General features: G+C 58.0%; 1 protein-coding gene across 4 annotated transcripts in view; it reads left to right on the top strand.

Annotated features, from left to right (window-relative positions):
• UNK (unk zinc finger) overlaps positions 1-10043 on the top strand; it is a 33946-nt gene that overhangs the window by 18457 nt on the left and 5446 nt on the right. For all 4 annotated transcript variants that reach the window (XM_029213338.1, XM_029213336.1, XM_029213337.1 and 1 more), the window contains 12 exons: positions 1202-1411; positions 2478-2654; positions 2795-2925; positions 3499-3634; positions 4181-4298; positions 5301-5385; positions 6592-6734; positions 7145-7345; positions 7919-7984; positions 8444-8618; positions 9511-9612; positions 9748-9936. In XM_029213338.1, coding sequence (XP_029069171.1) covers positions 1202-1411; positions 2478-2654; positions 2795-2925; positions 3499-3634; positions 4181-4298; positions 5301-5385; positions 6592-6734; positions 7145-7345; positions 7919-7984; positions 8444-8618; positions 9511-9612; positions 9748-9936 — 1733 coding nt within the window. The remainder of the gene's footprint in view (positions 1-1201; positions 1412-2477; positions 2655-2794; positions 2926-3498; positions 3635-4180; positions 4299-5300; positions 5386-6591; positions 6735-7144; positions 7346-7918; positions 7985-8443; positions 8619-9510; positions 9613-9747; positions 9937-10043) is intronic.

Genomic DNA, 10043 nt, shown 5'->3' with positions numbered 1-10043 from the left:
TGTGTGTGTGTGTGTGTGTGTGTGTGTGTGTGTGTGTGTGTGTGTGTCGGGGGTGGGGGGGCAGTGGCGGTAAATCTAAGAAACCCTCCACCTGGACACAAAGTGAATGAAAACACGGATGGTATGGTTCTGTAAAGGGGTAAGTGGGTCAGGCCCTCCACTGGGTGGTGTGGGGGGAGGAGCTTCGGGTCGTCTTGGTTTGTTTTTTTTTTTGCGGTACGCGGGCCTCTCACTGTTGTGGCCTCTTCCGTTGCGGAGCACAGGCTCTGGACGCGCAGGCTCAGCAGCCATGGCTCAGGGGCCCAGCCGCTCCGCGGCACGTGGGATCTTCCCAGACCGGGGCATGAACCCGCATCCCCTGCACTGGCAGGCGGACTCCCAACCACTGCGCCACCAGGGAAGCCCTGTCTTGGTTTTTAGATGCAGAGTAAAGGAGAGAGATGCAGGTTGGGAGGAGGCTGGGAGGACAGACAGAGCCCCCAACCCCAGGTTAGGACGGAAATAGAATACCTCAGCTGCTGCAGGTACTCATTTGCAAGACTGTTGTGGGAGGCAAGGCTGAGAGGGAGTCTCTTCAGATGCTTCCAACATGAGCTTCACGAACAGACTTGGGTAATGCTAGGAAGTGTCTCTGGAAGGAGGTCAGCGGACAGGACAGTGATGACCTGTGTCAGTGGTCCGGAAGGACACCTTGTGACCTGGGCTCTCAGCTCTAGAGCAGCAGCTGTCCTGGCCCTCGGCCTTGTGCCCCAGCCCTGCTCCTGAGACAAGTGAGGCCTCCAGGAATTGGCAGGCAGATTGGGCAGCAGAGATCCTTGCAGGAAGTTTAGGAGAGGCTCCTCAAGCTCTGGTTTGCAGCCTTTTCCCTGTGGTCAGTGGTTTGGCCTGGGAAACCTCGGGGAGCGATCAGAGAACAAGCCACTGACGAAGCGCTCCTCTGGTCACCATGGCAGAGGCAGCTGACCACTGAGGGCCCTTGTGGTCTATGGTTCCTGCCCTTCAGGCTGGCTGGGGACCTGCGTATTAGGAAGGATCCTGATGCTGAGGGCCTGCCTTAGCTCTGGGTCTTTTCTGGTGTCTCAATTGAACTAGCCCCCCCAGAGTAGGGCCCTTGGGGGACTTGGTGGCCAACTTCTTGCTGGGAAACAAGGGACTTAACACTCTGCTCCTGGCCCACCCTACTCGGGGGCTCTCCCTGCAGGTACCTGAAGGAATTCCGCACTGAGCAGTGCCCGCTCTTTGTGCAACACAAATGTACTCAGCATCGGCCCTACACCTGCTTCCACTGGCATTTCGTGAACCAGCGACGCCGCCGGTCCATCCGCCGCCGGGACGGCACCTTCAACTATAGCCCCGACGTCTACTGCACCAAGTACGACGAGGCCACAGGCCTCTGCCCGGAGGGCGACGAGTGAGTGCTGCCCAGCCTGCCCTCAGAGGAGCCCCCTGCCTCCTGGATCAGATGCCCTCACAATAGTCCAGTCAGAGTCCAAGAAGCCAGCCAGAGCCTGCCTTTGGGGACCTGCTGCAGCCTGGCCCACTGTCCTATCGTTTGGACCTGGGTTCAGACCCCACCATCATCTGGGGGAGACCCCTTCTCCTTTCCCTACTTTTGGGAAGCCCTACACAGGCCTTTCTTCTGCTAAGCCTAAGGGCCACATCTGAACCAAAGTGGCTTCCTGGGCCTTCTTTCCTGGTCCCTTGCAGGTCACAAGGACCCTCTCCCGAGCCCGTACTACCCACTCCATCCCATGCAGTGCCCACCAAGGCTGTTTAGTGACACGCAGCCTCTCTAGTGCCCTTTTTTTTTTTTTTTTCCTATTTTTTTTTTTTTCTAGTTCCCTTTTTGCTGACCCTAAATATTTTGCCACAAAGCTCTGTGAAGAGACAGGGCATAACACATGACAAACATGAGGTGGCAAACCTGGGAACGTCACTGAGGGAGCACTTACTGACCCTGCCTAACAAGTGTCTCAGCCGTGCGGAGGTGGTGATGGAGGCACTGCGGGGTGTTCTGTGGGTGCACCTCACTGAACCACCCCACACCAGCTCTTCCGTTTCTCCCAGGGGTCAAAGGCTTGCTCACCCCTCCACCCAGCTTCATGAAGTACCCAGGGCCCGAGGGCGTTTGCTTCTCTGAAGACCCCTGACCTAGGCAGTGTTTGTTCTCCCAAGAGTGCCCCCCTCTGGAGCTTCTCTTCAGGACAGCCCAGGGCACTGGCTGAGTAGTCTTTGAGAAGCTGAAGTGGGAATGCCAGGCCTTTCAGGCCCCACTTTGGGCTACAGCACCCACCGGCAGTGGGAGGGTGGCTCTGTTACCTCAGCAGGACTCGTCACTTGCTTGCCTCTTTGACCCACCATCAGTACACCCGCTGGGTCATGAGAAAGCCTTCAACGGGCAGGGAAGGGCACGGCTGGTAGCCCAGGCTGCAGGGGGCGAAGGTGAGTGACCCCCCACCCCTGCTGCTGTGTTTCAGGTGCCCATTCCTGCACAGGACCACAGGGGACACTGAGCGCAGGTACCACCTGCGCTACTATAAGACTGGAATCTGCATCCACGAGACAGACTCAAAAGGCAACTGCACCAAAAACGGCCTGCACTGCGCTTTTGCTCATGGGCCCCATGACCTCCGCTCCCCTGTCTATGACATCAGGTGGGCTGATGGCTGAGGGCCGGGGTGGGGGCCTGGCTGCAGACGCAGTGAGTACCACCGACGAAGTGCAGGGCTGGCACTCTGGTTCCTTCCTCCTCATGCCCTCTCCCCGCTCTCTCTGTCCTCTCCTCTCTTCCCAGGGAGCTCCAGGCAATGGAGGCCTTGCAGAACGGTCAGACCACAGTAGAGGGCAGCATAGAGGGCCAGTCGGCTGGGGCCGCAAGCCACGCCATGATAGAAAAAATCCTCAGTGAGGAGCCTCGGTGGCAAGGTAAAGGTGGCCACACAAGTGGCCATGCCCCCTCCCACCAGCTGTCTGTCCTCCCCCCTCTCCTCCCCATGGCTGCTCTGAGGACATGGCTCACCACCACCTATTGCCTTCTCCAGCCCAAGCCACCACCTCTGCTGGGAGGCACTTGCCCCCTCATCCCACCTCACATCCCGCCAACTGCAGCCCTGGCATCCAGGGGCACTTCTGGGGGAGTCTCCCCAGACACACCTTGCCCTGCTCCCGTCACCCCAGGTGCTCCCTAAATTCCGTCAGGAGGCTTTCACACATACACAGTCGTACACGTATACGAGTACACATAGGTGTATTCTCAACCCTCCTGCGGACGCCCTTTTAACTCTGTGAGCTGTGAGTATCTCCAGTGAGGGACGGTGGCATCCTCCTTACCTCTCTCCCGGGTCTCAGTCTTGGCATTGGCCCACGAGGAGGTGGCCCTGCTCATACCTCTCACAAAAGCCTCGGCTCCTAGACTCCTTCCTAGTGGCTTCTCCTTCCCCTCCCCGCGCCCCGCCCCTGCCTCATCCACCTGACCCCTGCCTCTGGCCCCCTGTGCAGAGACCGCTTATGTGCTGGGGAACTATAAGACGGAGCCGTGCAAGAAGCCCCCACGGCTGTGCCGCCAGGGTTACGCCTGTCCCTACTACCACAACAGCAAGGACCGGCGGCGGAGTCCCCGGAAACACAAATACAGGTGCTTTGGCCCAAGCAGGCCAGCCGTGGGAGGGAGGGTGGCAGGGAAGGGATCACGGCAGGGGCTGCTTGCACTGGGCTCTCAGGGAGGCCAGCCCTGGGGATCACAGAATCACAGCACCCAGGTACGAGGGGAGAGAATGGTCAGGATAGCTGAACGATAGGGGGCCTTCCTGGATCCTCCTTTGGCATGAAATGAGGATCTTGGGTTAGAAGCCCCTCTAGTTCGGATCCTGAGGGGCGTTTGCCAGGGCCCAGCTGTGGTGTGGTTGTAGCCTGGCTGTCCTTGGGCTGCCCAGTGCTCGGGGGGAGGACTTGGCTAAAGCGAGCAAAACAGTGTCCTTGGTGATGCAGCCAGGTTGGGCCAGAGAAGCAAAGCCAGGCTTCTGGCCCCAGTAAGGCCCTCACTCTGCAACTGATGTTTCCTACTTCTGAGCCTGGCTGTGCAAAGCCAGGAGACCAGAGAGGGGCCCTGAACAGCAGCGATCTCACTGGCTCCCCCAGATCCGCTCTGCGTCCATCTGACCCCACCCTCTTATTTAACCAGGTCATCTCCATGTCCGAACGTAAAACACGGGGACGAGTGGGGTGACCCTGGCAAGTGTGAGAACGGAGACTCCTGCCAGTACTGCCACACCCGCACGGAGCAGCAGTTCCACCCAGAGGTGGGCCTTGGAGCTGGCGCCCGAGCTGTGGCCCTTCGAGGGTTGGGGGTAGCTTAACATATCCTCTTTGGAAAGCAAGGAGAAAGGAAAGGAGGGTCCGGGCTGATGCTGGCAGAATCCATCCTGACACCATCCTGGGAGGGATCTGTAGCCACAGGCTCCCCCCCGGGCAGTACGTAAAGGAGCCCCACACCCTGATTCGGCAGCTTTCCTTGTCTGAGCCCACACTCACCGAGCAGCCCTTGGCCCCCGGTTTTGTTTCCCCGAGCCCCCCTGATAGGGAGAGCACGCACTGGGCATGGTGACTTGGCCGTTCTGGGCTTTGCACCACTTGTGGTACTTAACGTAGCATCAAGATTTAAAAAATAAGAAATCCCCTTACCGTTGTCCTGTACCATATGAGGGCCTAGGGACCAGCAACTTCCCTGATGCAGCCCCTAGCCCCACGGTGTGGCCTGGGCTCTGTCAGTGTGCCACAATCTCACATATGGTATGTAGAGGCATGTGCTGTCCCTTCCCTTGCTTCCATGGAGGTCAGGACACCCTGAGATAGACACACGGACGGAAACTACGTTATGTGGGCTACAGACAGCAGGGTAGGAAGTTAGGCCCAGCGTAGATCCCAACCCAGAGTGCTCCAGGGTGGATGGGTGTTGCCTGTGAACTTGGCTCCCTTAATGCCCAGAGTTACATTGGAAGGTCACAGCCCTGGCCAAGATCATGAGTTGAGAGTAGCATGGAGAAGATCCCTTTGTGAGAGCTGGGTCAGGGCTGGTTGGGCCTGTGACCACAGGAGGGGGGTGGTCCCTGGCATGCGGGCGGCAGTGTCTGCTCACTCTGGCTTGAGTAAGCAGTTGGCAGGGAGAGACTTAGGGAAGCAGCATCGGGTGGGGAGGAGAAAGGAGAGATTTCTAAGCTAACCCAGCCATGCTGAAGGCACCCCTGGCTGCCTTTCTCTCTCTGCCCAAGCCTGACCCACCTCTGTTCTGCTCTGCCCTCCAGATCTATAAATCTACCAAGTGCAACGACATGCAGCAGTCGGGCAGCTGTCCCCGAGGACCCTTCTGCGCCTTCGCCCACGTAGACCGTATGCTGTTCCCATTGCCCTGGGGCAGTGCCCTCTCCACCCTCCCCTCCCGTCCCCCCTCCCCCTAAGTTCAGTGTCAGCCAGCAGTGGGCCCCTGTCCCCCGTGGAAGTTCCGTTCCCCCACCCCCCCGCCCCACCTCTCTGGAACTGGTCTCAAAACCCTGGAGCTTCCAAGGTCATGAGACAGCAGGGACTGTGCCCCTGGTTGCACACTCACAGGCCCAGGCAGGGTGAGGCACCCTCCCCGAGCCAACTAGGCAAATCCCAGCAGCCACCCCGTGCCCCACCCATGGCAGACATCACTAACTGAACACAGCACTCTGCCCTGCTGAGAGCAGAGCTGTCCAATCAAAATTTAATGCAACCCCCCTTATGTCATTTTAGATATTTTAGTAACCACATCTAAAAAGAAGAAAAAGAAATAGGTCAATTTTTAATAATATATTTTTATTTAACCCAACATAAAATAATATCATTTAAAATACAGTCAACATAAAATCAAGATATTTTCCCTTTTTTTCTTCAAACCAAGTCTTTGGAAGCTGGCATGTACGTGAATGGCTGTGGCACGTTCCAGTGCAGACTAGGCGCGTGCCGGGCGCTCAGCAGCTGCGTGCGGTCCTGGGCCGCGGTGCCGCTCGGTGCCGCTCCAGACCACCACTGCCAGTCTCAGAGACGGGTCTGAGTTACAACCTGTGTCTGCCCCAGGCCACTGCTCTGTTTGTCCTTAACTTCTTTCTAGCCTTAGGCCTTATCTCTGGGATTAGAGTGAAAAATAAATTGAGGCCGTCCGTAGGGAGGGGGAAGCACACATGTGGCTCAGAGGTGGGCCCAGCCAAGGCAGCACAGAGAAGCAATGAATGGCCCCAGCTTTGGAGGCGTGTGGATTGGGGTTCAAATCCCAGCTCTTCTGTTTCCTAGCTCAGCCCCCTTGGGAGATGTACCTTACCTCTCTGAGCCTCAGTTTCCTTATCTGTAAAGTGGAGACCATGGTATCACTTCTGTCTTCCAGTCATTGTGAAGATTTACGATTAATACAAATTGCCTGGCACGTAGTAAGTGCACAGCACGTGATATTAATAGAAACAGAAGCCTTCCCTTCATACGCAGGGGGATGCGTGTGCTCCTTTAAGAGACCCAGATGCATTTTTGGAGGGACAGAGCTGGCTCAGGAGCCTGCTGACACCCTGCCCCTGTCTCTTGCAGAGCCACCCCTCAGTGACGACCTGCAGCCTTCCTCCGCTGTGTCCAGCCCGACCCAGCCAGGTCCCGTCTTGTACATGCCGTCTGCTGCCGGAGACTCGGTGCCCGTGAGCCCTTCCAGCCCGCATGCCCCTGACCTCAGCGCTGTACGTGCCTGTCCAGGGGGTGGGGTGGGCACCATGCCTGCCCAGAGCCAACACCTGCCTCTCGTGCCCTGTGCTTGGGGAGGAGGCCTCCGCCCAAGGGTGCTGCCCTTTCTGCCCCAGGGTTCTTCTCTCCGGCAAAAGCTGATAGTGGCTGGAGTGGTGTCCCCGGAGCCCTGCGATCAGCCTGGGTAGAGCTGATCACAGGTAGTAGAAGGGACAAAACCTGTCTGCCCCCCAACACACAGCTTCCACGTGGGGTGCTGGGTCCTGGGTGGTGGTTGCTGCCCCCCGGCCAGTTAAAAAGGAGCCGAGCCCCTTGGTGCAGGGTCCCCCTCCCACGCAGGGACGGAGAATGGGCCATGCCCCAGCCTGCACTTTGCCCACCAGCCTACTCTCTTCCTTCTCTGCAGCTCCTCTGTAGAAACAGCAGCCTCGGCAGCCCATCTAACCTCTGTGGCTCCCCACCGGGCTCCATCAGGAAGCCCCCGAATCTGGAAGGCATTGTCTTTCCTGGGGAGTCTGGCCTTGCCCCTGGCAGTTATAAGAAGGCTCCTGGCTTCGAGAGGGAAGACCAGGTGGGAGCCGAGTACCTGAAAACTTTGAAATGCCAGGTAAGGGATGCGGGGGCAGCCCAGTGAGGTTAGCATGGGCTAACCTTCTGCATGCGGCAAGAGAAGACCTGGAGGGTTGTCCTGGCCCAGCTATGGGGAATGTGACTGGGAGCTAGGAAGCCCCTGTTCCCAGCCTCTTCAAGACTGAGCAGAGCGGGTGAGGCCATCCCATTTTACAGATGAAGACAGGCAGGTTAGAGGCTGAGCACCTCACCCAGTGTCAGAGCGAGTTAATAGAGGGGAAAGGGTTACTATTCAGTCTTCTGACCCCACGTCGGGACTTTGCCCTGCCCTGTGCTGCCTTGATGGGACAGCAGGGCCTTGGGGAGCAGGACAAGGGGTGTGGAACTGGCTTATCTGTGACTTGGAGTCACAGGGAGGAGAGGAGCAGCTCCCCGGGTTCCCAGGGTAGGGAAGGAGGGTGCATGTGTGTGAAGGGGGACTGTACAACAGGTGTCTGGTGCCTCCTTCCCCCTCAGTGAGCCATGGCAAGTTGATGCTTAGGAGGACTCATGGGCTCAGGGTCCCTCCCTAGCACCACATTCATCTCCTGCTCCCTGACTTTTCTCTCAGGCCAAGTTAAAACCCCACTCACTAGAGCCCAGGAGTCAAGAGCAGCCTCTGCTTCAGCCCAAACAGGTATAGAGCCCTCAGCCCCCTTTCTCCCCTTCTGGCACCTGCTGTGGACAGGACAGGCCCAGAACCCCAGGAGGCTTCTTCGGGGAGCACGGGGCACCGCTTTCTCTACAAACTGAGGGCAGGATTACGGTGGGGCCTCAGCCCCAAATTCAGAGAGGGTGGGAGTCAGGCCCTTGAGCCCCTCATCTCCGGACTCACTCATTAGCCAGTCAAAAAAAAATCAAACATCTGTCCTTGCGCTGAACGTGCTTCCCCTCCCCCACCGCAGAGCCTTAGGGGTGAGTAGGCCCTGCAGCCTCCAAGCCACACTGTCCAACTCCAGCCTCCCAACAAGGTGTTCAGGGCAACCAGGCGAGAGCTGGGATGCACCCTTCCCTTCTGCCCTAGCCAGCCCCCGCCTCCAGCCCCCATCCGTGGGCAGTCATCCCACTATGTCTCTTCTTCACTCTCTCGTTGCAGGATATGCTGGGCATCCTCCCTGTGGGCAGCCCCCTGACCTCAAGCATCTCTTCTAGTATCACCTCCAGCCTAGCAGCTACTCCCCCTAGCCCCGCCGGCACCAGCAGTGTTCCTGGCATGAATGCAAATGCTCTGCCCTTCTACCCCACCAGCGACACGGTAGAGTCGGTCATAGGTAATTGGGCCATTTCTGTTGCTAAGTCTAGGAGCAGGTCTGGAGTCGGAGATACTAGGTCTCTGGAGTGAGACTCAAACCAGCATACTGATCACTTTAGACATCTGTCTTGGGAGAGTCAGAGGGTGGGCATTCTGAGCCCTTTGACCTAAATGGAACATGAGCCCAAGGTGTAGAGCCAAGACTAGCCTTTATAGCCAATTAGCCCTCCAGTTTGCTCTTCTGTGCAGATTAGAAAGAGATGCCTCTTCCCATGGGTCTGTGCAGTCTCATTCCACGACATACGTCATTCAACCCCAGCTAGGTATCCTTGTGAAAAACCTGCACAGCTGTCCTTAGAGTTCTTGGTCGTTAGAAGCTACTGCCCTTCTCTTTCAGCAGTCATTTATGGGTGCCACTTTGTGCTAGGTCCTCCTGCAGGCACTGGGGTGACAGAGATGAAGACATGCTGCTCCTGCCCTCCCAGTCCAGTTCCTCAGAGCGCAGTGGACATTTGTTGGGCAACTACTGTGCACTAGCCACTGAGGGTCCAGAGACCTGCCTGCCCTCAGTGAGCTCAGGGGTGAGACACACAAGCTGTAACGCCAGGGGCCAAGACCTCTGTCAGCTGGATTAGAACTCATTTCCCCCGGGCGTATCGAATAAGGCTTCTGAAAGGAGAGCCATTTGAGCGGGACTTGGCTAGGGGATCGGTGTTGGCAGAGGGACAGCCCAGGCACAAGCAGAGGCTTGAGCGAGCACAGCTCCAGTGGGACTGAGCTCGAAGATGAGGCAGGGGCAAGAGTAGAGGCAGTAAAGGGCAGGTGGGTCCAGGAGGTGAGGCCTGGAACCTCGGGACTGTGTGGGCCCTCGGGAGGCTGGGAGGCTCACACTCCAGTCACTCTGTCTCTAGAGTCTGCCCTGGATGACCTGGACCTGAACGAGTTTGGGGTAGCTGCCCTAGAGAAGACTTTCGATAACAGCACGGTGCCCCACCCAGGCAGCATCACAATCGGTACTGGGCATGGGTGGGCAGGATGGCTTGGGAGGGCCCCTGGGGTCCAGCCTGGCCCGGGGGTGGGCAGACGAGCCACGCCCCTCACTCGGCCACGCCCCCTCACTCGGCCACGCTCCTGGGCCTCTCTTGCAGGCGGCAGTTTGCTGCAGAGCTCCGCACCCGTGAACATCCCTGGCTCCTTGAGCAGCTCTGCTTCCTTCCACTCAGCATCCCCGTCCCCTCCTGTCAGCCTCTCCTCGCATTTCCTGCAGCAGCCCCAGGGCCACCTGAGCCAGTCAGAAAACACATTTTTGGGGACGTCAGCATCACATGGATCTTTGGGTAAGAGGGGGTATGGCTCTCTAAGGCCTGGGGCAGGAATCTGGGCTTGTGGAAAGTGCCTTTGGCCATTTTGTCCACGGCTAGAGGCAGTGCAGAGTGGAGGTTAG

The sequence above is a fragment of the Monodon monoceros genome, unplaced genomic scaffold, assembly GCF_005190385.1.
Source record: "Monodon monoceros isolate NGI ecotype Baffin Bay Population unplaced genomic scaffold, NGI_Narwhal_1 Super_Scaffold_9, whole genome shotgun sequence".
In the NCBI taxonomy this organism is placed as follows: Eukaryota; Metazoa; Chordata; class Mammalia; order Artiodactyla; family Monodontidae; genus Monodon; species Monodon monoceros.
This window is presented reverse-complemented; position numbering and strand designations above follow the sequence as displayed.